At 57.4% G+C, this 24,519-nt stretch overlaps 1 protein-coding gene across 1 annotated transcript; it reads left to right on the forward strand.

The window, feature by feature from the left end:
- The first annotated feature begins 16,884 nt into the window (after positions 1-16,884).
- KIF12 (kinesin family member 12) lies at positions 16,885-24,042 on the forward strand. Its single transcript, XM_081103482.1, has 19 exons — positions 16,885-16,949; positions 17,020-17,085; positions 17,176-17,254; positions 17,402-17,529; positions 17,656-17,731; positions 18,314-18,448; positions 18,582-18,717; positions 19,519-19,610; positions 19,735-19,891; positions 20,436-20,554; positions 20,637-20,741; positions 21,319-21,421; positions 21,504-21,594; positions 21,790-21,876; positions 22,248-22,338; positions 22,409-22,513; positions 22,963-23,063; positions 23,166-23,284; positions 23,617-24,042. The coding sequence occupies exons 1-19, from the start codon at positions 16,924-16,926 to the stop codon at positions 23,754-23,756; spliced, it is 1,956 nt and encodes a 651-aa protein (XP_080959608.1). The 5' UTR covers positions 16,885-16,923; the 3' UTR covers positions 23,757-24,042.
- Positions 24,043-24,519: the final 477 nt, after the last annotated feature.

The following is a 24,519-nucleotide window of genomic DNA, read 5'->3' on the forward strand; positions in this document are numbered from 1 at the left end:
CAGGTAACATTTAAAGAGAATCCAGAGGTGAGGGAGCAGGCAGAGCAGAGGGCTTCAAAGGGAGGGAACAGAAGTGGGAGGCCCAGAGGTGAGAACGAGGCAGGCAGATGACTAGGAAATTCCTGTCCCAGTGACCAGTGACCCACATGTGAGAACCCAGCCTGAGAAGGTTCCAGAAGGACGGGATGAGTGAGCAGAGATGATTGGAGAACTTGGCAACCCCCTCCTATACCCCCACCCCCGCAGGAATGAGGACTGGCCCATGCACTGCTCACTCTGTCCCCACTGGGTACTGGGACCCCCCCGCCCCCCCACAGGCCCAAGCAGACCTTAGCAAAGGCCTCTGCTTCCTGGGCCTCACATCAGCTTTCTTTCTGTGGCCCGCATAGCCTGCACTTTTCTGTGCGATGTCCTTTCATAGATAAAGTTTTACCTAATTAACTGGCGGCTACCAAGAGCACTTTCTCACTGAGGTGAAGAGAGCCGGTGGGAAGGGAGGGGCAGGGGGCAGTGTGCATGCAGGCGCAGCACAGGGCGTCAGCCTCGGAGCCTGAGCGGATACCCTCCAGGCCTGCCCAGCCACCCACCTTTCTGGGCCTAATCAATGCTTTCTTCCCTCTGCAGATGCAGCCGGGGAAGTGGGAGGAGGCCCCAGGTCCAGAAGGTCAGGAAGGAGCCGGGGAAACCTTCCTCTGGTCCCCGGGGTCAGCATAGGGGTTACAGGATTCCAGCCTGAGCACAGAACTTGGCAGGTAGAAGATGCTCAATAAATACTCCTTGAATAGAGAGGAGAGGAGAGGGGAGGGGAGGGGAGGGGAGGGGAGGGGAGGGGAGGGGAGGGGAAGCTGAAGGGGAGAAAAGGAGGGCGAGAGGAAGAGAGAAAGAGAGAGAAAGAAAGTTTTTTCTCTGTTATACAACAAAGATGGTTAAAAGCACAGGTTCATGTTTCTACAGTCTTAGGTTCGAATCTTGGTTCAGCCTTTTACTGATTTACTCAATTACTTTACCTTTCTGCGCCTCAGTTTCCTCACCCATAAAAGGCGATAATCATGCCAACCTTATAGAATTGCTGCATCGATTGAACAGGATGGTCTCCAGAAAGGGCTGATGAAGAAGAAGGTGGCGATGATGAAGATAATGCCGAGGAAGATGGTGGGTAACATGCCTAAGCCCGCAGCACATGCCAGGCACAGTTCCGAGACCGCTCTAAAGATCAGTGTTTCTCACCCTCAACACAACCCAAGGAAGCATTTCACAGGTGACGAGACGGAGGCCCAGAGAGGCTGAGGAGCTTGCCCAAGGTCACACACTGGATAAGCCTTAGTGGGTAAGGCAAGCCCAGGCAGTGTGGTGCCCAGCTGGCACTAAAGCTGCATCCTGCAGTGCCTGACACATAGTAGGAGCTCACTAAGGGGCACGTCCTCTGCCCACTGGGCAACTGTCTTCTCCGCACTGGGTGGCGAGCAGCAAGGGCAGGGGCTGCTGCTCCCTGCCTCTGGGTTCCTAGCACTGGGCTGAGCCCCTAGGACTGTTGCCTGGATGGGTGTGGCCCAACAGAGGTGTCACTCCTGTTGTGTCCTCTAATGGGACAAGGGTGTTCTGAAGTCAGGTGCCTGGAGTTGAATCCTGGCACCACCATGTATTGGCCCTGAGCCTCAGTTTCCCTAACTGTCAGGGGGAAGAATGAGAGTGCCCACGCCACATGGTCCTGTGACTGAGATCAGACTGCACAACGCTGGGCAGCATAGTGGGCGAGAGCTGAACGAAGGTTCGCCGTCATCACCAACATTATTTGTGTTGTTCTTCCACACCTCAGCCAGGCTTCCCCACGGCACCCTGGCTTCATGGGGACCAGGCCACCCTCCCGGGCAAAGAACAGTTAACCAGACTCTTTCTAGTGACGGGTAACTTAACTCCCATCTCAGATGCAGCAGCGGAGGCCAACGCAGAGGTGAGGCCGGAATTCGAGATTGGCCCTGGGCCGCGTGCTCCCTAGCGAAATGGCCAGAGCTTTCACCCCAACCCTTTCTTCTCCCGCCTTCCAGAGCAGTGGTCATAGATATGGCGAAACGAGATCCGCCTCAAGTGAGACAGACTGGGGTTGGGAGGGTGTTGGGAGCGGGCAGGTTGAGGGGGTGTAACACAAGCCCTCTCAATGTCCCTCCCAGACAACACTGAATCTGCCCTTTGACTTCCCCAGGGGCCCAGAGAGGTTAAGGTTCTGGGCCAGTACCACACAGCTTACCAGAAAGCCAGTTGGACTTTCTGATCCTGGAAGTCCCTAGTCCTAAAACTCCGTGACACTCCCACCTCGGCTCAGCCCAAGGTCCCTTCTTGGGGAATGGGGGGCGATGATGAGGCTTCTTGGCCCTTTTCACCTGAGTCTTGGATGGGGGAGCCAGGCCAGAGCCTCCAGTGCGGGGAGGGGGTGAGCACCAGGCAGCAGGATCGGGTGCCAGGCCCTGCTCCTTGGCTCCCAGGGGAGGATCCGTTGCTTGGAGGAGGGGAGGAAAGCCAGGATGCCAGGAATGGAAGGCGCTGGAAAGCCATTTCTCTAGCACCGGCCTCATCTCATTTTCTCTCTGCCTGGCTTCTCTCTGGCCCACTCTGTCCTGTGGGCTCTATTTCTCTGCCTCTCCCTGTCTTTTCTGTTTCCCTCTCCCTCTAGTTCAGCGGTTCTCAACCTGTGGGTCGCGACCATCGGAAAACACATATAGCATATCAGATATTTACATGACGATTCATAGCAGTAGCAAAATTACAGTTATGAAGTAGCAACAAAAATAATTTTATGGTTGGGGGTCACCACAACATGAGGAACTGCGTTACAGGGTCGCGGCGTGAGGAAGGTTGAGAACCACTGCGTTCCTTTTGTCTCTATGCCCTGCCTCCCTGTTCCCTCCCCTTTCTTTCTTGTCAGTCTCTCTCCACGTATCTCTTTCCGTTTCTGCCTGTCTTTTGCTCTACGTCTCTCTTCCCCTCCATTTCTCCCTTCTTTCTGCCCCTCCTCCTCCCCCTGCTCTGCCTCCCCTCTGTCTCCCCTCCGCCCTAGTATCCCACTCACCTGGGAGGAGATAAGGGATCTGGGGAGGAGAGTGACACACAGGGTGGGGAGGTCGGCCAAGAGGCCAGGAGGAGGGGAGAGCAGGGCAGACGACAAGAGGCCACTGCAAAGGTCCGGGGAGGAGACGGCCAGATCTGAGCCCTGTGGACGCTGCGAGGTGGAGAGACGGTGGCGGTGAGAAAGGCTGCAAAGGAGGGAGCGTCGAGGGAGCTGCGGGCTGGGGAGAAGGGCCAGCAGGTGGGACAACTTTCAGGAGGAAGAGGAGGAAGGGACCTCAGCACGAGCATGTCGAGGGGATCGTTTAGGCTGAACCGCAGGTCTGACGGGGACAGGTGGACTGACCGGGACAAGAAGGGCGGGTGCTGAGAACTGAGCCTAGGCCGGGACAACTGGAGAAAAGCCCTGAATGCCGACCAAGAGCCTGGACGTCAGTCCATGGAGCAGTGGCTTTTTATGTGAACCTGATGAAACTCCAGAATTCTCCCTGACCAGTGTGTATGCCCCATGTTTGGCACGCACGCCAAGGCTTCTGGGACCCTATGAAGTTCTTCCATGAGCCACAGATACCTCAGGACATGACGCTGGTTGCAGGCCCTGGGGAGCCATTGAGGGTTTTGAGCTTAGGAGCCGGCAGAGTTGGAGCCGCACGTCAGGAAGGTGCATCTGAAGAGGAGTGGCTTTCATGGTTGGGCAGAGAGACCTCTAGCTGCCTGGCCCACCGGGTCCGGGGCCTCGCTGAGTGCACCTGCTTCCTGGAGACCCTGCCAGGCTCTAGGCATGCAGAGGGCTGGCTGCAGCCTAGGACACCCAGGCGCAGAGGGAGGGGCTGGGGGCCTCTTCCTGATGCTGGGAGGGTACTTGGTCTCAGGATACCTGGCCCAAGAGGACTGGCCATTCCCAGCCTTTTGGATGACCAGCCTGGGTGCCTGAGACAGTAGCCATGCCCTGCCAGGTCCAGCCCAGCCTGGTTCCTCCTTCCCACCCACTCACTCACCCATCCCCTGTCCCTCATGCCCTGCACTGAGTCTCTACCTCCTCAGACAATGTCCTGTAGGCAGGGAACAGCTCCGATGTGGGGGCTGCCCTCGCCCTGACAGCAGGGCCAGCCTGGAGTCTGCTGCAGTAACCTCAGTCCTCGGGTTCAATGCCCATTGTACAGATGGGAAAACTGAGTCCTGGAGAGTGGGGAGACCTTCCCAGCAATTCTCCAACAAGTTGGTGCCTCAGGCAGGCCACCAGGCTCTCAGCTCCGGGCTCTTCTGCCTGTGCATCAAGGGTGGTCCTGCACGTGACCCTATCACCTAAAATGCCTGGGTCCTGCCCCAGTCACACCCTCTACTCAGGCTGCCCTAGCCAGTTTGGGCAGAACTCATTGCTATGTGGTAGTTACCGTTTATTAAGCGCCTATCGTATGCCAGTCACTTGATGTGATGCAATCCTCCCAGTGGCCCACCGTGTAGGTGGTAATGTTAGCCTATTGTGTAGATGAGTAAGCTGAGGCTCAGAGGGGCCTGTGATCACCGTGTCAGTAACTGACAGAGCCAAGATTAGTACCCAGGTGTGTCCAACTGCCAAGTCCGGACCTTGCTCCTATACCACATCCCTCTCTCTTTCTGTCACACAAAAGGGGCATCAAACTGGAGACCCAGGAATCTGCCCCCCAAACCAGTTGTTCAGGCACCCACCTGGCTCCCATGAGACCAGGTAGGGGGCAGCTTTAGCAGCCAGGGGGGCCTCGGCTGCTGCCTTTCCTTCAGCCTTGGGGGTCCATGAACCCGGTCTCCAGGGTTCAGCTCTGCCACTGACTTGCTGTGTGACCGCGGCCTCGTCCACTGCCCGCTCTGGTTATGTCTCTGTCTTCCCCCCTCAACCTGCAGGAGTTGGGCCCCTGACTCCCCGAGGGCTATGCCAGCCCGAGTGCCTGCAATTCCTGGGCTGAAGGGAGATGGCTTCTGCCCTCTGGGTGGAAGCGTTGCCAAGCTAAGGGTTTGGCATGCCATCTTTGCCTGCTCTGTTTGAGGGTGACTGTCTTATTCCAACAGGGAACCACCCCCAGAGTGGCCCACTCCAAACCCCAGTGACTCACTTACAGAGTGAGGGGCAAGCGGGCGGGAGCTGTCTCTGTGGCTCTTGGCATCTGATGGAGCCCACGGGCCCACGAGCCCACGCCGGGCGGGGACTGGTGTCAACCACTGGCTCCTATAAATCGCAGGGCCAGGACAAGGTGGGACCGCCAGGGGCCTCGAGAGAAAGCTCAGCCTGTGTGCGCTGGGGAGGTGACCCGGGGAGACCCTGGGCCGCTCCTCGGGGGCGGGCGTTAATGAGCGCTCCATCTGGTGCCATCCTCAACCACGAGCTGACGCTGACACAGCATCTCGGCGAGGAGAGTGCGCGTGTGTGTTCCAAGGCTAGCAAAGGCTCAGTTTTTCCGATTCGGAAAAATCCGTTCAAAGAAGGGAAAATTGGGGATGAGGAGCCGAAGATTGCCTGATTAATGTGGTCTTAGTCTGTGCCTTGACGGGTTCACAGAAGACCATCTTCCCTTGATGTCTCACGGGGGAGACCCAGGCTCAAAGAAGGCTGGGCTCCGAGGGGAGGGCCATGGCAGGGCCAGAAGAGCGATGTGACCTTTCACTGCCCAGCCCAAAGCTCTGACCCGTCTGCCATGCTGCCTCCCTCAGGCAGGGCCGGCTCTGCCTTTGGCCCGACTGGAACATGCACCCCGATTCTCTGGCCTCGGTTTGGATTCAGGACTGTCACTTCTCTGAGACGATACATTTACTAGGAGGTACCCCCCCCCCCCCCCCCGCAGAGGACCCAGAGCCCCGCCTTCAGAGGATTTACCATCCTCTTTAGGAGACAGGAAGGCGTTTAGAAGGGAAACCAGAAACACAGTAATAACTGATGCTTAGCTGGTACTTCTGCACCAGGCACGGCTCTGTTCTACGGGCTTTTCACATATTAACCCATGTAGTTATCATGACAACCTATAAAATACTCTCATCCCTGTTTTACAGAGGAGGAAACTGAGGTCGTCAGAGGCTAATTAACGTCCCCCCAATCACGTAGCTAGGAAATTGTGTAGAAAGGCAGCCTGGTGTTTGAGCCCGTAACTTTGCATGGCAAGTGTGAGTACCTCCTCTGTGCAAGGCGCCATCCTCCATGTTGGGGGCCTTCTGGTAGAAAGAATAGACAAGGAGGCTGCCCTCAAGAAACTTGTCATTTTTTCTTCATCCACTCAACCACCCACCCATCCATCCACCCATCCATCCACCCACCCATCCATCCATCATCCATCCGTGTCTGGTTTTATTTGCTTTTGTATCCCCCACGCTCAACATAGTGCCTGGCACTAACAAGCTGTGAACCAGTATTTGCTGAAGAAATGAAGAGGTGGGGAGAGATGTGGGCCCAGTCCAAGAACTCTGGGTCTGAGTCCCTTCCCCTCTCCCAGTCTCTATGCATTGGGGGGTAAACTGCCCTGCTCACCTCACAGGTTTCTTGGGAGGCTCTGATGGTGAGGAGGCAAGTGCTTTGCAAACTGTAAAGGGCTGTGAAGACACAGTCAGCACTGGGCTGCCCAGCTGCTGTGTAGGCGCCGAGGCCTGCAGAGCTGTGTCTCTCTCAGGTCTGGCTGGTGAGACCTGTCAGACACTTCCCCTCGGCCTGCCAAGAGGCCCAGAAGGGAAAGGAAATTGACATTTAATGAGCATCCACGATGTGCCAGGACCTTCACACGCTTTAACCCTCTCTTCTCTTGTACAGATCAAAGAACGGAAGCCCAGAGAGGTCCATCTATTGCCCAAGGTCACACAGCCAGTGAGGAGCAGAGTCCAGGGGGACCCTGGTCTGTGAGTCCCAAAGCCTATGGTTGTGACAACACCCCCTACCACCTCCCCGTAAAGGGATGCTGCCGACTTCCTGCTTTCCAAATCTCCAAGTCCCCAGTGTTCAAGGTTACACAGCAAGCTCCTTCCTGGCAAAGCCTTTCAGAAAGTGTTTCCATTTAGTTTTTGCATTGATTATTTCCTTTTTGCTTTATAGGAATTTCCCCCCTTTTACTTGCAAAGAAAAGCCAACGTAAATGTTCTCCCCGCACACAGGTTAACCCTTGTCTGTCAGAGAGGGATGTGAGCAGCTATTTGGGGAGGAGACGGAAGGTCAGCTGCCACAGCTCCTGCAGGCCTCTTCGCAGACCCTCACGATAGTTCACACACCAGTGTGGCCGTGCTGCCTCCTGTCCTCCGATCACCAGCTTCTGTGACCCTCAGCACAAGGCAGCCTTCCGTGACCCAAGTGGAACCACCCCCCGAAGCTTAGAGCCCAGGCCTCCTGGAGACACCACCTTGTGCCACAGGCCGGGACAGAAAAAGAAATGCCCATAGCCACTGTTCCTGGGCCACCCACCGAGAGCCTGGCACCGCGCTGGGCACCTCACCAACATCCTCTGACTGCCTCTTCTAAGTGGGAGGGGCAGGTCTTGGTGACCCCATTTTACAATGGAAAGAAAAGCTGAGGCTCAGAGAGGCAAACGCACCTGCCCAAGGCCCCCCAGCTGGCCAGGGGCAAACTGAGGATAAGACAGGACCTTGCTGAAGTTGCTTTAAGCCCAGGGCTAAAAATAAGACATGGTGCATGTGACGTGACCAAGCCACGCCCCTGGGCCAGGCACCACCCTCAGTCCTGGGGACCTGGCCCAACAGGAAACTGGTGGAAGCAAGGCCCCATTCTGCTAAAGACTTGCTGACTGACCTTGAGTTGGTTACTCTCCGTCTCTGGGCCCAGAATTTGCCCATGGGAAGTGAGTGGGTTGAATGTCTCAGTCTTCTGTGCTCTTTCTCAGCTCTTGTTTGGGTAACCATTCGCAAAGCAGAACACGGTAGGTGAGAGACGATGGCCGAGGTTTGTGGAGCAGCAGGGTATGATGACTGAGAGTTACTCACAAGCCCTCATCCTGCCACCTAGAGCCTCCATTACCAGCACCCCACGGGGCAAGATTCCTGGAGGCGCTCAGGTTGAAACGCCCCTGCAGCCTTGCCCCACTGCTGACCCGCACCACCACCACCGGGTCGGGGCTGAAGAGAGTTGCAAGCCGTAGGCCAGACACCACGGGGAGGAAGGGACGGCACCAGTCCTTCTGCAAGGTGTCCACGCCAGCACGCGGGCCTCTCTGAGCCCACCTCTTCGGGGCCCCCTCCCCCGGCCCTGTCCCTGGCAGCCCCTCACCAGGACCCAGCGCCCCCAGCCCCAGCCCCAGCCCCAGCCGAGGTTCCTCCGTATTTGGCTCCAGCGCCAGCAGGCCGGCCATTTAAGGCTCCACCTCACCCCTTTAAATTCTATTTTTTCAAACCACATTCTTGAACTTGGCAGATAACGTGGCAGCCCGACAAGAGCCCTATTTACCCGGAGAGCCGTGAATGGGCCCTTTATAACAAGCTTCATTAATATTTCTACCTATTGGCCAGCTCGCCGTTTCCTCCCCCTATACAAACAGATTCTCCACACAGAAAGACTTTTCAAATGCTCTTGTTGACTTTCCCCAAACAGGGAGAGCAGCCGGGCCGGGCCGGCCGGCCGGGGTGTGTGAGCGTGTGTGCAGGGGAGGGGCGGCCATGGGCGCACCCGCCGGCCTGGGGCAGGAAGGAAAGAGCCCGCTATTCATGGCAGGGCCGGCGGCGGGTGAGCTCAGGTATGCCGCGCACAAAGGCACACTGAGCGGCCTGCGCGGCCGATTCCCGAGTCCTGGCCCCGGGAGGGGAGTCGGCGGTCCCGCCCGGCCAGGGGGCCCTGGGCAAGCCCCTTACTCACTCTGCGCCGCACTGTCCTCCGTGGTCAGTTGGGCCTGCGCCCCGGTCCGTGCGCCGCCGCAGCAGCTTCACCTGCGCGCTGGTGAGACACGCGGGCTCGCGGTCCAGGTGCTGGTACTGGAGTCCGTGTCCTGAGCGCCCAGGTGTGCGCATGCCCGGTGAGATCTCAGCGGCCTCGGGTCTACGCACGTGCCCCTCCGCCAGCACCGGGGCTGCGCTGCGGCTCCAAGGCCATCTCAGACCTCCAACGTCATCGCGAAGGCCTCCTCCAAGGCTATGTTGCTCTGGACGTTGTGACCACAGGCCTGGCCCAGGGCTGGGGCTCAGGAAATAAACAGAAAAATACATTGTCACAGTTTAAACGCTTCCTCTTCAGCATATGAGAATGGTGAAGAACAGCCTGTTCTGTCGTCCAGAAGGATATAGATAGAGAGAGTTGTGTTCTTTTTTTTATTATGTTTTTATTGATTTTGAGAGGGGGCGGGGGAGGGAGAGATAGAAACATCGATGAGAGAGAAATGCCATCAATTGGCTGCCTCCTGCACGCCCCCTACTGGGGATTGGGCCTGCAACCCGGGCATGTGCCCTGACTGGTAATCAATCCAGGGACCTCCTGGTTCATGGGTCAACACTCAACCACCGAGCCACAGGGGCGGGGCAGAACCTTCTCATATTGCAGTGGACGGTGGGGTGAGCAGCCTGTGCTCTGGAGATAGGCGAGCAGAAGCCAGAGGACCTGGGAGAGACGTTAAAGAAGGGCTGAGCCCCGTGTGAGCCTCTGGGCCGAGGGAGAAACAGTGCAGGGCGTGGGCAGTCACCAGGCCACCACTGAGCATGCTCACAGGAGCACGGGGCGCCTGTGGAAAGAGGCAGAGCCGGTTAGAATCTGACGACCCTCTAACAGTGAGGACATGGGCGAACGACTTCGCTTCCCTTCCTTGTACATGTGCTAAATGTCTAGTCCATGTGTCAGGCCCTCTGTGGGACCTCGGGGATACGATGGTCAATAAAATAGGCTTTGTCCTTGTCCTCTCAGGGGAGAGAGACAATCAACAAGAAAATAAAACTGTAACTAGAAATGCTGGTGAGAAAGCAGAGGAGGGTGACAGAGACAAGGTAGTGGGTAAGGGAGTGGGGGAAACCTATTCGTCAAGGCCCTTAGGAAGGATATCAATGAAAGATGGCTCTTTAAATTCAAGCCTGAAGACAATCATGTGAGTGAAGCTAAAGGAAGGGCACTCCGGGCAGTGGGAACAGCATGTGCAAAGGCAATGCTTGGTGCTTTGAAAGGGGGTCAGTGTGTGCGGCAACAGCATTTCTCATTCCAGTGGGAGAGGGGTGGTCCTCTCTACCTTGCAGACCTGCTGGGAGGGAGGATGGCACAAGGGAAGTGCTCAGAGCATAATGTTTGCTCTTAACTGATCTCCAGGCCCCCGTGGCTGCGTTAGGCCCCTATCGGGACCGCCATCTGCTCTTTCCATCTCTCAGAAGCAGCAGGAGCAGGGCTGCAGCCTGGGCCACAGCCCAGAGCAGGGTCAGCTGAGCTGGAGGGGGTTGAATGAGCTGCCTGTGTGCGTCTTGGCTACCTATAGCTTACCTTTTGGGGGAGGGGGAGGCCTCCCCTCTCCTGGGAAAACTGCCCAGCTTTGGCTAGCCCAGGCGGCTTGGACAGAAATCCCTGACCCCCTGCCTAGGTCTCAGCAGCCAAAGGCCAGACCCTCTTGGGAGCACAGAGCCCTCCGACCAGCCCATACCCCACTGCCTGGTCAGCCCTTAAGTACCAGGCTGGAAATAACCAGTTGTCCCCACCCCTTGGGGCTGTGGGCTTGCCCACCACAGGGGCTGGGGTGGCTGGGCAGAGCAGGGCAGGAGGGCTGTCCCAAGGGAGGCCTGTTGGATTCTTCCAGCTGGGAGGCCCCTGCTTTCAGGCTTCGGGAGGTAGGAGGGGTTGGTTCAAATCCTGCATTTGCCACTGACTCCTCAAGAGCCTTTCAAAAGCTGCCTTAATAATTTGAGCTTCAGTTTCTTTATCTATGCAATGGAGTTCATCATTCCTTCTAGGGTTAGTGTGAGAAACAGGATAGATGTGTGAGCTTTGGACACTGTAAGGTGCAATGCACACGGAAGAGCTTGTGGTTGCGGTGAACACTTCCCGTTGTATTAAAGGTGTGGGTGGAGGGGGTATCTCCGTTGAGTGACAGAGCAGGGGATGAAGACTCGAGCTGGGAGACATGCTTCCCGCTGCTCCCTGGCGACCAGCTCTAAGGGCTCGGGCTGATGTGGAAGCCCCAGCCCTGCCTGCGTTCCAGGTCCTTAGCGGCCAGAGGAGCGAGTCAGCAGTGGGGCCTGGCACCCACCCAGGCCTCCAGAACGCAGTGTCCTCCTTGCTGATAAGGTGGGTGTGTTTTCCTGGGAAGAGTCAGAATAATCACAGGAGGGGGCTCCCGGGCATCCCCCGGCTCTGCTCCTCCAGAACAGTGAGTGAAGACAAGTTCCTAGCCTGGACCATGCCCCAGGCTTCTATGAAGGCTTCAGCTTTGGGCAGTTTGGAGTATGGTCTCACCAACCTTCTTGGTCTTCCATCCCACTAAGCAACAGTTTGGTCCTCAACTTGTCCCACCTCTGGGCCTTTGTTTATGCTGTCCCCTTTGCCTGAAATGCTCTTCTTCTCTCTTCTGTCTGCCTTGATTTCTAACCATCTTTTTAAGCCTGTCCCGATACCACCTCCTCCAGGAAGCCTTCCCAGATTCCCCAGCTCTTGCTCTCTGATCAAAATTCCCTTTCTTCGCCTGTGCTCCCATGGCACATAGGTCCAGCTGCTACCATTTGAACAGGTATGGCCTTATTCACCGACTAGCTTCTGCCTTCAGAGAACTTAGAGTTTTTGGAGGCAGACAGATGTGGATGCCCTCCTCCCCACCACCACCAAATGGATTAAGGTCATGGGCGGTAGGTGTTGGAGGGTGTGTGCCCACAGAGGAGGGTCCCATCCCAATCCAGGAGGGCTTCCTGGGAGAGGAGGTAGCCACTCTGTGCTCACAACGAAACAAGGCCGTGGATTGTTAGCACCTAGTTTGTGACCCAGCATATAGTGGGTGCTTTGGGTGTGCTTAATTAGCATTCCAACTAAATGTGCAGTGGCATCCTCCACATTGGACAGCTTACTGTCACCTGTGTAGAAGAAAACTGGAAAGGAAGAAAAATCTGGAAAACTCTTAATGGACCCCCTGGTCAGGACAGGCAGGACCTGTGTGCCATTCTGCCCTGTTCAGCCTATGATTTCTCAGTAGAGCCCAAGCTAGAAATGAACAGAGGGACTCAGGGACCACAGTGAGATGGCTCATCAGAAAGGTGGGTGCACTAGAAAAAGCAGACAGAAGGTCTCACAATGCCCATCGAGATCTAAGAAATCACTCTCAGGAGATAGCCCGAGACACACACTGGATGGGATGACTTCCGTCATCAAGAAAAATGGAAAGCTGAAGCTGTCGGCCCTGCTGTGCATTAGATCCACCTGGGCCCACTCCCCAACCAATGACCCAGAACCCCTGGAGGCAGGGTCTGGAATCCAGGCGTAGAGCTCCACTGCCTTAAAGTATCACTCAACATTCCCCAGGGAAGAAGGCAGGCCAGTGCGATAGCCGATGCGGGAGCACGTTTCAACAGAGATGGCTAAACTAGGCAAGTGTGTACTTAACAGGTCAACTTCAGCTACCCAAGTTCAGCTGTGCAGAACAGCTCATAGACAAGGGCTGCAGAGTGGAGGATGGGACACAAGTTTTGGCGCCGGTCAGATTCCCATATCACTGAGTGGGTGCGTAACCTTGGGCAAATTACTGAACATCTCTGAACCCCAGTTTTCTCATCTGTAAAATGGGGATGGTTGTAGTGCCGCTCCCAGAGGGCTGCTTTAAAAAGTAATTAAAATAAAGTAGAAAAAGTGCTCAAGTGTTCGATAAATATTAACTCCCATTCCTCTGACTCAGAAGGTTCCAGACACATGAGGCATCATTGTGCAAGAGAGGGTCCTTAATACCCCTTAACATTCTTGCACATTAACATGATTGTTTTTAGAGGAAAATATCCAGCTCATAGGTAAGTCATTCCTGGTTGACCAGTGGGTACACTGACTCAGGGGAAAGTTGCTTATGTTTCCAGGGAGAAGAGCTGAGATCCTGGAAACAGCTGGGAGTTTCAACAACCCTGAGTCCTTTGATTTCACAACCCCCCATGGACGCTCATCTTCACCAGAAGATGAACTTGACTTCAAGGCATCATTTCCTCTTGCATGGACCGTCCTCCATCAGACAGACAGTCAGTGGGTGTGCCTCTGTGCAGGCCTTGGGAGAGGCTCTCTACCTTCGCACGGCTGCTTGCTGAGCAGGAAGCCTGGCATGACCGCCAGCACCCCCCAGACACCGGAGAAGCCTCGTGAGGATGCAGCGGGGAGGAGCCAGGCATTGAGGGGAAAGAGTGGCCCAGGAGTGCCCATGGGTTGCTGTGACTCTCTCCATTTCTTCCCCAAATCACTGCTCTTCACCTTGAATGCCAGTGCTGCTCCAGCCTGTACTGCCCCTCCTTTCAGTTTTCCCATCTGTAAAATGGGGGTAGGGGACCAGAGAGAAGTGCACTCAATGATTCCCTGTGGTGCCTGCTTTGGGGAATTTTATGTAATGAGTCCTATGGCCTAAATTCACATTTTAATGAAAGATTACAGCAAGCTCTGTTTGGAAAATTTCACAACTGGCCTTGGATCCATTCGGCTTTGCCTCCACCGGGGGTACAAGTGGAACGATGGAAGATGAGGGCCACAGGAGGAAAGAACTGCCTTCCTCCCTGATCTTTCTATTCATCTCTGTCCCCCCTCAGTCCAGTGCAAGGCTGTCTGGCAGGTGAGCCCCAGACTCACCTGGGAGCTTGGCTGGGGCTGGGAGAGTGTCACCCGGATTCCGGGCACATTGGAGAGCAGCTTTGTGGCAGGGGCTGACGATCTCCATGAAAAATGAGTCCCTGGAGGAATCCTTACATCACAAAGGTAAGTGTTTGTGGTTAGCCTTGAGAGACAGGAGGGAGGAGAGATGGCAGTTGGAGAGAGATGGCCAGCCTCCCTTCCTCCTTCCTGGCTCCTCCTCTGGCTCCAACCAACACTTGCTGAGCTCCTACTGGGTGCAGGGCCCTGTGCTGAAGCCGGCACAGTCCCTGGTCCCAACAGGCAGGAAGACCAATCTAGTGTATTCAGCACTGAACAGCCCCAGGAGGCGGCAGGGACAAACACAACGCCAACCTGACCTGGTGGGAAGAGGGTGATGGGCAAGCCTCTCTATGGGAAGGCTTGCAGGACAAGCCCACCAGGCAGAAGACAGCCTTCCCGGCAGAGGGGACGGCAGGAGCGAATGTCTAGAAGAATTAAAGGGAAGCCCAGGCAAGCTTGGGGCTGGAGCACAGGATGCCGGGATGGAGGGCGGTGGGTAGTGGAGAGGGACAACAGAGGGGTCAGCAGAACATAGAGTCAGTCCGAACGAGCTTGAGGCTCAGTGGGGTACTCGGTCCTCATTCTGAGTCCCTGAGAGTCGGGGCAGGGTTTTCCTCGGGGGGATAAGTGGGATTGAAAGGAGGAGTGGATTGAAGGGGCTGGGACCGGGAGCAGGGGCGTGCATGGGAGGGTCCCTGGTTGCTCAATGTGGCTTTTATTCACGCCCTCAAGGAGCATTTCTTGTGGGCCTGCTCATCCCTCTCCACAGCATCAGGCTGGCTAGCCCCTGCACAGTGCTCAAGCTCAGCAAAAAAACGTATGGAAAGAGCATGGCCGCACTTCACAAAGCCTCTTTTGTGAGCAGCCCTGCGGCCATGGAGGCGCGGTACTCTGCTGCCCTCTAGCGAGGCCTGGAGACACACCCCTGTGGCCTCCAGCCAGCTTCTAAATTTCTCTGAGTTTCCCCCAAATGCCTTCCCTCTGTCCCTCCTTCAACCACGGGACCAGCTGTCCTGGATGAGAAGTGCAGTTTGGGAACAGAGGGCAGGCTCAGAGCATCCAGTGATGCTCACATTCTGACTCAGGTGGGGAGCCTAGTGCAAACGTCCCCACAAACAGCTCATCACACCCCAATATGCACATCTTCCCTGTCCCTGCACTTGTCTCCAAATCGCTTCGGTGTGACTCATCTCAGTCCAGTGTGAGGCAGACAGCAAACTGTAAAACCAATGCACACTAAGAGGTGAATGACCCATAGTTCTTAACCCCTTTAAGGGCATTTAAGGGAGCAACTGTTCACTCACACCTAGAAAGGCAGCCGGCCAGGGCAGGAAGAAAGCACCAGAACTTAGAGCTCGAAGTTCCCGGCTTAAACCCCACCTCCCATTTACGGCTGCTTTCTCCTTAGCCTGCCCTGCCTTACCTCTGCTTTCGTGTGTGTGTGTGTGTGTGTGTGTGTGTATGTGTGTTTGTGTGTGTGTTTGTGTGTGTATGTGTGTGTATGTGTGTTTGTGTGTGCGTGTGTGTTTGTGTGTGTATGTGTGTTTGTGTGTGTGTGTGTGTGTGTGTTCATCTGAAAACAGGACTAGTAATGCTTGCCCTAGGATTTAAAAATATATAATAGGTTAAGGAACTTCAGAGTTGAAAGGAATCTTGAAGATCATCTAGGGATTTTTATTTTTGCTTATAGGTAAATCTTCACAATTTATGAATCACTTTCCAATACAGACACTCTTCGAATTATGATAGGGGTATGGCCCAATAAACCCATGGTAAATTGAAAATCTATGACGTCTAAAATTCATTTAATACTATACTGGAGAGTGCCGATGAGTCTTTGCCCTCGTGACTGTGTGGCTGCCCAGGAGCTCCGCCCGCTGCTGCTGCCGCCGCCGCCGACCCCATGAGAAAGCACCTCACTGCGTGCGCATCACAGCCTGGGAAAAGATCAAGCTGGAAAACTCAAAGTACAGTTTCTACTAAATGCCTATTGCTTTTGCACGATTGTAAAGTCAAAAAATCCTTAGTGAGCCATTGTAAGCCAGGCACCGTCTGTCTGTATGCGGTCTCATCCAAATCTCAGAGCAACTAAGTAAAATCATGCATCTCCATTTACGGGGAGGAAACGGTGAGAAAGGGAAAATGACTTGCCCAAGACTCTCTGCTATTTTGGCGCTGACGGGTAGCTCTTGGCTCTCCCCTGACTCTCCCTATGGATCCTTCCTGCTAAAAAAGGCCCTATCGCCTCATCTGCCACCCCCACCTCCTGCCCCCACAGGCCCCTGCACCCTAGATAGTACTTACCCGACTCCCTAGCAAGACTGGGGGATTCCTGCCCAGTGCCCTGCATGGAGGCTGGCACTGGATGGGTAAGTGCCCCACCCCAGCTCATTCACAGACATCTCTGCTGCTTTCATAAGCCAGACCAGGACGGGGACAAACAGCAGTCCTGGCCTGGAGTCAGCCTTGGCACTGGAGAAGCAGGTGGCCCAATGTTTAACCAGATGCTTTGGGCCCTTCTGTCAACTCAGTCAAGAACTCAATCTGACAGATCTTCTTAGGGCTGAGACCTGCCCCTCTGCCCCCCCCCCCCCCACCACCACACACACACACCTCTGCCTCTCCCCTCCCTGGGCCCTGGGAAGTGAAGAAGCCTGAGGTAGGGAGGGGGGTGGAGGGAGGAAGATTACAAACCTGGAGGAGTATGTGGATAGAGTAGGAAGAGCCTGGTCCAGGCTCTGCCCAGGCCTGCCTCAGCGTCCCCATCTGTACACAGAGGAGGCTGGTCTGGGTGGTCCCTCCTGATGTGACTGGGCAAGAGCAAGGGATCCTGACTCCAGAACCCCCTGGCTGGGGGTCCCTCGCTTGGAGAGACTCTCCACCACAGAGGTGAGGCCGGGTAAATCTTTAACTAGCGCCCCGGGCAGGCCGAGCCTTTCCGGATGGATGACTGCCTGGGAAGGGGGGATGGGGTGGGGGAGGTAGGTGTGCACAGCCAGTCCCACTGTGGAGAAGGGAGGGTGGTGGGGAGGGAAAGGAACGAGACGGGAGCAGAGCTAACTCCGTGAGCAAAGCAGGACATGGAGGAGCGGGGATCTCCCGATGGGTAAGCGGAGATTCTGGGAGGTCCGAGGCCCGCTGGGCACAGGACAGTTTAACTCGCCTTGCTGCCACAGGGACCCCGCGCGGAGCCTGGAGCAGGGCCCCGAGGGGCCGGAAACGCCCATCCAGGTGGTGCTCAGGTGGGTGTAGGTCGGCTAGGTTGTGCCCAAGAGAGGAAGGGACGGATGGAGACCTCGGGATGAACCATCCACCCTCCCGTCGGGCCCCAGGGTGCGCCCCATGAGCGCCGCGGAGCTGCGCCGAGGGGAACAGAGCGCGGTGCACTGCTCGGGGACCAGGACTCTGCAGGTGAAGAACCCTCCCACCCCCAGAACCTAAAAATCCTCCCTCCCTCCCCCCAGGCAACTTTGTCCAGGCCTCGCCCTCCCCGGCCCCGCCCCAGGCCCCGCCCTCCCCGGCGCGGCCCGCCCCCTTCTCCACCGCCCCCTCCATCAGGTGAGCCCCCCGGGCGGGGGCCCGGACGTGGCGTTCCGCTTCGGCGCCGTGTTGGACGGGGCGCGCACCCAGGAGGACGTGTTCCGGGCGAGCGGTGTGCGGCGACTCGGGGAACTGGCGCTGCGCGGGTGAGTGAGGCCCTGGGGATGCCCCGCACCCCAGCACTGCCCTGACCTGCACCCCCCCGTCCCCCCTCCCCACCCCGCCACCACGCCCGCTGCCCAGATCCAGCCACACACCCCTGCCGCCCGCAGCTTCTCCTGCACCGTCTTCACCTTCGGCCAGACCGGCTCCGGGAAGACCTACACCCTCACGGGGCCTCCTCCCCAGGTGGGCTGAGCTCCCCTGCAGGGCCAGGGGTCGGTGGGGAGCCGCTGACTGCGCAGGCTCCCACAGGGAGGGCCTTGGACAGAGCGACTCAGCCCCATGTGTTTGCAGACAAGGAAACTGAGGCCCAGAGAGGTGAAAGGATTTGCCCAATATGGACTTCAAATTTTGTCCCTTTTTTAAAAAAACATATGCTTTTTATTGGTTTCAGAGAGGAAGAGAGAGGGAGAGAGAGAGAAACATCAGTGATGAAAGGGAGTCATTGATTGGCTGCCTCCTGCATGCCCTACTGGGGATAGAGTCCACAAAGGGGGTGGGGGGGCAGGGAGTGTCCACCCTTGACCAGAACCCAACTGGGATCCTTCACTCCCCCAGGTGGACGCTCTAGCCACTGAGCCAAACCAGCCAGGGCAAATTTTGTGCCTTTTGCTGACAAGCTCAGAGCCTTCCTGTGAAATGGAAGCGAGAGTACTGACTGTGAGAAGTAAATGAGATGTTATGGGGAACTTGGCCTAGTTCCTGAGGCATACTACCTAAGGGCGCCAGTAAGGGTAGTTATTACTGTGGTCGTGTTTCTGCCCCCAGGGAGAGGGGGTGCCTGTACCCCCCAGCCTGGCTGGCATCATGCAGAGGACCTTCGCCTGGCTGTTGGACCGTGTGCAGCACCTGGGCGCCCCGGTCAGCCTCCACGCCTCCTACCTGGAGATCTACAATGAGCAGGTGGGGACGGAGATGAATGAAAGCGCACAATGGATTGGGTCGAGGGGCAGGGTGGGGGCGGGGGGTGGGGGGGCTGATGTTGGTAAGGGTTGGACTCGGGCCCCTTCCCTCACACGCCACCCTCATCTTCCAGGTTCTAGACTTGCTGAGCCTGGGGTCTCCCCGGCCCCTCCCTGTTCGTTGGAACAAGACTCGGGGCTTCTATGTGGAGCAGCTGCGGGTGGTGGAGTTTGGGAGTCTGGGGGCCCTGATGGAACTTCTGCAGATGGGTGCGTGCTGTCTCGGGAGCTTTGGGGGTACAAGGGAAGCCCGTCCCTCTACTGCTCACTGAAGCACTGGGGGCCCCTGGCTGGAGCTGTGGGTGACCAGAGATGACCCCTGTGGGAGCTAAGGGCCAGCAAAACAACAGTTCAGACACCGACCAGGATGTCCCCCATCCCACCCAGACCTCCTGCTGATTCTGCCTTTCTCGCTCTTTCTGGGCCCACCCTCCTTCCAGTCCAGGGCCTCCGCCTCGGTCAGCCTCTGTTGTTGTTGTGTTGTTTTTCCTTCCTAGAGAAATCTTCCCAACTCAAGGCTCCTCCGTTCCAATCTGTGCTCTTCCATGCGGCAAACCACATCCCTCTTCCCCTCCAGACCCTCCAGACCCTTCCAATGTCCTGAGGGCAAAGGTCACTCCTATAACCTAGCCTGTAGGGCCCCTCTGTTCCAGTCTCATTCATTCATCCAATGTTTATGAGCTATCTCATTATTCACCCGCAGCCTGCTGGCTGGTCCTGGGTGAGACTCCAGGCTCCTGCCAGCGTTATGCCAGCTGATCTCTCTGCTCGCTCTGCGCCCTTCACACGGCAGTTTGGGGACGTTTATCAACTGTGACTCTGACAGACATTCTTCCCTCAGTTCTGTCGATACCCCTCTCACCTGCTCGTGCTAGAGCCAGACCCCACATCCCGCCATTCTTTCCCCGCCGCCTTTGCACAGGCTGGCCCCTCCCTCCCCAGGATGCCTTTGCTCCTTTTCTGCTATTGCTCCTCCTGTCAGGTCCAGCTCCTGCTGCTTCCCCCCTCCAGGTCTTAGCCGTCGAAGGAGCTCAGCTCACACCCTGAACCAGGCCTCCAGCCGAAGCCATGCCCTGCTCACCCTCCATATCCGCCGCCAAAGCGTGAGTGGCCCAGCCCGGGGAAGGAGCTGGCGCCGGGTCCTCAGCCAGGGTCCGCCTCAGGGTGTATAAAGCAACGTGGGTGTGCACAGGAGGACGTAGTGGAAACCAAGCCCTGATCCCCCAGTCCCAGCAGATGCCTCCCGTGGATCCCGGGGAACACCCTGCCGGTGGGAAGCTGTGCTTTGTAGACCTGGCTGGCAGCGAGAAGGTGGCGGCCACCGGATCCCGTGGGGAGCTGATGCTCGAGGCCAACAGCATCAACCGCAGCCTGCTGGCGCTGGGTGAGTCCTCCTCTTGCCCGGCCTGTAGCTGTGCAGGAGGAGGGGAGCAGGGGAGGAGGAGGAGGAGACAGGGGATGTAGTTCATGAAGAGCTGTGAGCCAGGGGCCACAGGCCTCCTTCCGGCCTCAGCTTGCTGTTGACTTGGGTCTCCCTCTTAGAACATTGTTGATGAATCTAGAAACCCCATAAACTTGATTCTATTAGAATAAAGCTGCCTTCTAACCTGGGAGGCAAGCACCCTCAAGTGCAGAGCATGAGCCCTCAGACACTCAGCCTGTCCTCGTGCAGCTGGGAAAGTGGAGGCCCAGCAAGGGGAAGAAGGGACAGACCTGTCTCCCCACCTCCACCCCCGAGGGCCTTCCTCTGCCGTTGCAGGGAGCGCCTCCTCATTCAGTCCATTTGCCAGACATTTCCTGAGCCCCTGCTGAGTGCCCGGCCCTGTGTTGGGCATTGGGGTGTGGGTGCAGGTCCCTGCTCTGCACAGACCAGCTGTGTGGCCTTGGGCAAGGGGTATAACCTCACTGGGCCTTCTCGTCCCACCCAGGCCACTGCATCTCCCTGCTGCTGGACCCGCGGCGGAAGCAAAGCCACATCCCCTTTCGAGACAGCAAGCTCACGAAGCTGCTGGCGGACTCACTGGGGGGGCGCGGGGTCACCCTCATGGTACCTGAGGGGGGCTGGCAGGGAAGAGTGGGGCTTGAGGGAGGGGCTCCCAGAGAGGGACACTCAGGGGCATCCTCCCCAGGTGGCCTGCGTGTCGCCCTCAGCCCAGTGCCTTCCTGAGACCCTCAGCACCCTGCGATACGCCAGCCGAGCTCAGCGGGTCACCACTCGGCCGCAGGCCCCCAAGGTGAATGAAGGCAGACACAGGCCGAGGGGTGGCGGGGGCGATGGTTGGGGTCAGGCAGTAGTTGGAACCTGAGTTGGTGTCACAGTTGAAATCTGGGATTGAGTCAGAGTTAGGATGAGAGTTGAAATCTTGATGATGGGGCCATGACTGGGTAGGATGGGTCAGGGTCAGGGTCACGGTCAGAGTTGTGGCAGGTCTCAGGTTGGAGTCTGATTTGGGATATGATTCAGGGTCCAACCTGGATCCTAAGTGGTATCATGATTAAGTCGGAGTTGAGTTGGGTTCTGATGTGGAGTCTTATTTGGGTTCTGAACCAAGATTTGAACAGAACTTACTTTGGGTTGGACTTAGAGCAGGGTCCAGCTTAGAGGGGGCCCTGCTGGCACGCAGCGGAGGCCATAGGCACTTGGATGCATTGGGACAAGGTGGCCCCTCCAGGTGGACGTAACCTTGTGCCAGGATGCAAAGCCTGTGAGGGAAGCATGGGCTGGTTTCTAGGCTCCCCCACTCCCCACTCCCGGAGCCCTTGCACGACTTGTGATACTGCAGATGGCAGCTCCGGGCCCTCTCTCTGCAGTCCCCTATGGCAAAGCAGCCCCAGCGCCTGGAAACGGAGATATTGCAGCTCCAGGCGGAGAACCGGCTTCTACGGTCCCAACTGAGCCAGATGGACCTTAAGGGTATGAGCTCCCTGGGGGTGCAGGTGGGACTTGGAGAGCATCTGGGCTCCTGGGGACCCAGCCATCTCCCCCTTCCCTGCAGCCCCTGGATTCAGTGGGACCCGCGTGGCCTGGGCCCAGCAGAACCTCTATGGGATGCTCCAGGAGTTCATGCTGGAGAATGAGAGGCTCAGGTAGGGCCCCGCCAGGGGACTCCATGCCCACCCCTCACTGCTGGGCTGCTTCTGCCAAGCGGCCCCCTCCCCGCTCCCTGACTCTTTTCTGGCCCCACCGACCTGCTGGCGCTCATACTGCACTGCAATGCGGGGCTGACTGATACCCCCACCAGCCCTGCTTCCTGTCACCTCCCTGCGGCCTCCTCTTCCCAGGAAGGAAAAGAGCCAGCTGCAGAGTAGCCGGGACCTGGCCCGGGATGAGCAGCGCGTCCTGGCCCAGCAGGTCCACGAGCTGGAGCGGTGAGCACGGCCACCAGCCCAGGGACAGGCCATGGGACAGCGGGCAGGTGGGAAAGGGAACGGTTAAGAGTCTGACCTCTGGATTCAGACCACCTGGGTTCCAATTCCAGCTCTGGTGCCTACTAGCTGGGTGACCTTGGTGAGTCATGCCATCTCACTGCCGGGTTTCCTCAGCTGTAACATGGGGGTGATACGGTGCCCACCGAATAGGGCTGTTTTAAAGGTTGGATCGAATGAGTTCATATGTTGAGCACTGCGAACGGTGCCTGGCACACCGTAGTGCCCAGGGGTATTTGTTAAAACGGGGGATGTGGGGGCCAGCCTGGTGGTAGGGTGGAGGGCTGCAGGCACAGACCCCCTGTTCTTTCCAGGCGCCTCCTTTCTACCTGCTACCTCCACCAGCCCCCCCTTGGCCCAGCCCCACCATGTCCCTGTGCGATGGTGCCAGCTCCCTCCTGCCATGTGAGTCTCTACCCAGCCGGAAGGGGAAGGAGCAGGGGTGACAGGGAGCCTCTGACATGCCCTCTTGCAGGCCCTGCCACCCCTCTGCTCCTGCCCCTGCTGCCACCTCTGCCCCCTGTGCCGAGCCCCACTGGCCCACTGGGCCTGCCCACGGAGGGAGCTCCACCTGCCCCAGGTAGGAAAGGCCACGGTGGGGGTGAGGGGAGTCTAGGAGAGCTGGAGGCCATGGGGAAAGTGGCTGATTGGGCTCCTTCTGCCCAGCGTTCAGAATCACTGTTTACCTCGCCTCCCTCTTCCATCTTGCCTTCTTTTAGGAACTTGCTCTGCCATTTGCTTATTCCTCCCTTCACTCACATGCTGCTCCTTTATGCATTTGCTTATTCACTCCTTCACTCTCTCGCTGACTCTCCTCTAAGCTCCTTGCTTTGTACCAGCCCCTGTTCTGGGCACTGAGGATTCTGCCCACAGAAGTAACCAAGACCCCACCCCTTTATGCCCATCTGGCAGTCTTGGTGCCACCTGGGGCAGGTGTGGTAGGGCTGGTGCGTTGTGATCAGCACCTGGAAGTGGGGCACAGAGAGGCAGAGCTGAGGTTGCCAGTGTTGGCTATGGTCTTTCTTGCAGGTGTTTGGCCCTAAGGCCCCCGACGGCATTCCCCTGTCTGCCCGGCCCCCACCCTGGGTGCCCCCATGCAGCTCTGGCTCTGCCAAGTGCCCCAGAGAGAGGTGGGCCCAGCCTGGGGCACTGAGGTGCGGGGGGGGGGGGGCGGGCAGGAGGCCTGGGCACTTGAAGGCTCACCTCCCACCACCCAACTGCCCCTGGTCCAGGAGTCACAGCGACTGGACTCAGACCCGAGTCCTGGCGGAGATACTCACCGAGGAGGAGGTGGTACCTTCTGCACCTCCCCTGCCTGCGGGGCCCCCGAACACGTCGCCAGTGCTGAGAGGTGAAGAAGGGGAAGAGGGAGGAGCCCCTGGGGTTTTCTATGATCTTGGGCCAGAACGCACCCTCTCTGGAACATAGTCTTTCCATTTCTGCAATAGGGCACATGTTAGGAGGTTAATTCCTAAGAACTTTCTAGTTTCCAAACTTGGAATTCTTTTCCTAGGGCCACCTTCATGCCCAGATGTATACCAAAGCCCAGGGTGTATGGGGGGGTGGGGGCTGAGGGGGGGACGGGGGGCAGGCGAGTAGGTACCATCTGAAGCTTCCCCAGAGGATGTTGGGACCTGATGACCCCAGAGTAGTGCAGGCCTCGAGTGTCACCGTACCCCTCAGGTGGGGCCACGGTTCCAAACCTGGCCCGGAGACTGGAGGCCCTCAGAGACCAGATCGGCAGCTCCCTGCGGCGTGGCCGGAGCCAGCCACCCACGTGTGAGAGCAAACGGAGCCCTAGCCGAGCCCTCCCTCCCTGCTGAGCGCAAAATGGGAACACGGGAGACTGCGTGTGACCTTGGCCGGGCTCTCTGCTCTGGGGCTTCAGTCTCTCCGTCTATTAAATGGGGATAGCAGCTGCCCATCCGTCCTGCAGCCTGGCTGGGCGAGGACCATTCCTGAGGGTCGGGGTGACGGCTGGAGGGCCGTTTGGTGGAGTAAAGGGAGGGTGCCACCCCAGATTGTGAGTAATGAGACTGGATTCAGGAGAAGCCAGGCAGCAGGTGACGAAACGTACATGACAATAAAGAGGCTTCGGCTCAGTCTGGCTGGTCCTGTCCTTTGGGTAGTCACTCACTTCCCATGGGGACATCCCAGACGAGGGGTTCTCGGGGGAGCCTGAGGAAGAGAAGGCAAGGACTAGGCAGAAGTGTGCGTCCCTTTCTAATCAGGAATATTCCAGGTTCCATCTCCTTACCTGAATTACACGCATTTTAACTGAGCAACTATTATGCGCCACTGGGACAGCATGGGGAATCGAATGATGAGCTCCTCCAGGAAGGAGACCTGAAGGAAACGGAGTTGGCCTTGAGCTGGGGCAGGTGGCGGGCTGAGGGGCTTGCTTCTCTGTGCCCCTGCACGTGGCCTGGTGCCTGAGGGACCATGAGCCCTGCGTTCTGGTGCCACAGGCCTCAGATCCTGAGCAAGCCCTGCACCCTCCCCAGACCACTTTCTGGCTTTCAGTCAGTCGGATGGGGGGGGGGGGCGGGGGCACGATTCCCTGTCCTGTTGAGCTCTAGTGAGGGT

Source organism: Myotis nattereri (genome assembly GCF_964212035.1).
Source record: "Myotis nattereri genome assembly, chromosome: 12".
NCBI classification, from domain to species: domain Eukaryota; kingdom Metazoa; phylum Chordata; class Mammalia; order Chiroptera; family Vespertilionidae; genus Myotis; species Myotis nattereri.

What these genes read in the sequence shown, in the direction of transcription:
- KIF12 (XM_081103482.1), top strand. Translation starts at nt 16,924, where the DNA reads ATGGAGGAGCGGGGATCTCCCGATGG. An exon ending in GGGGAACTGGCGCTGCGCGG is followed by an intron (nt 17,530 to 17,655) that starts GTGAGTGAGGCC and finishes TGCCGCCCGCAG; the next exon opens with CTTCTCCTGCACCGTCTTCA. An exon ending in CCGCAGCCTGCTGGCGCTGG is followed by an intron (nt 19,892 to 20,435) that starts GTGAGTCCTCCT and finishes CGTCCCACCCAG; the next exon opens with GCCACTGCATCTCCCTGCTG.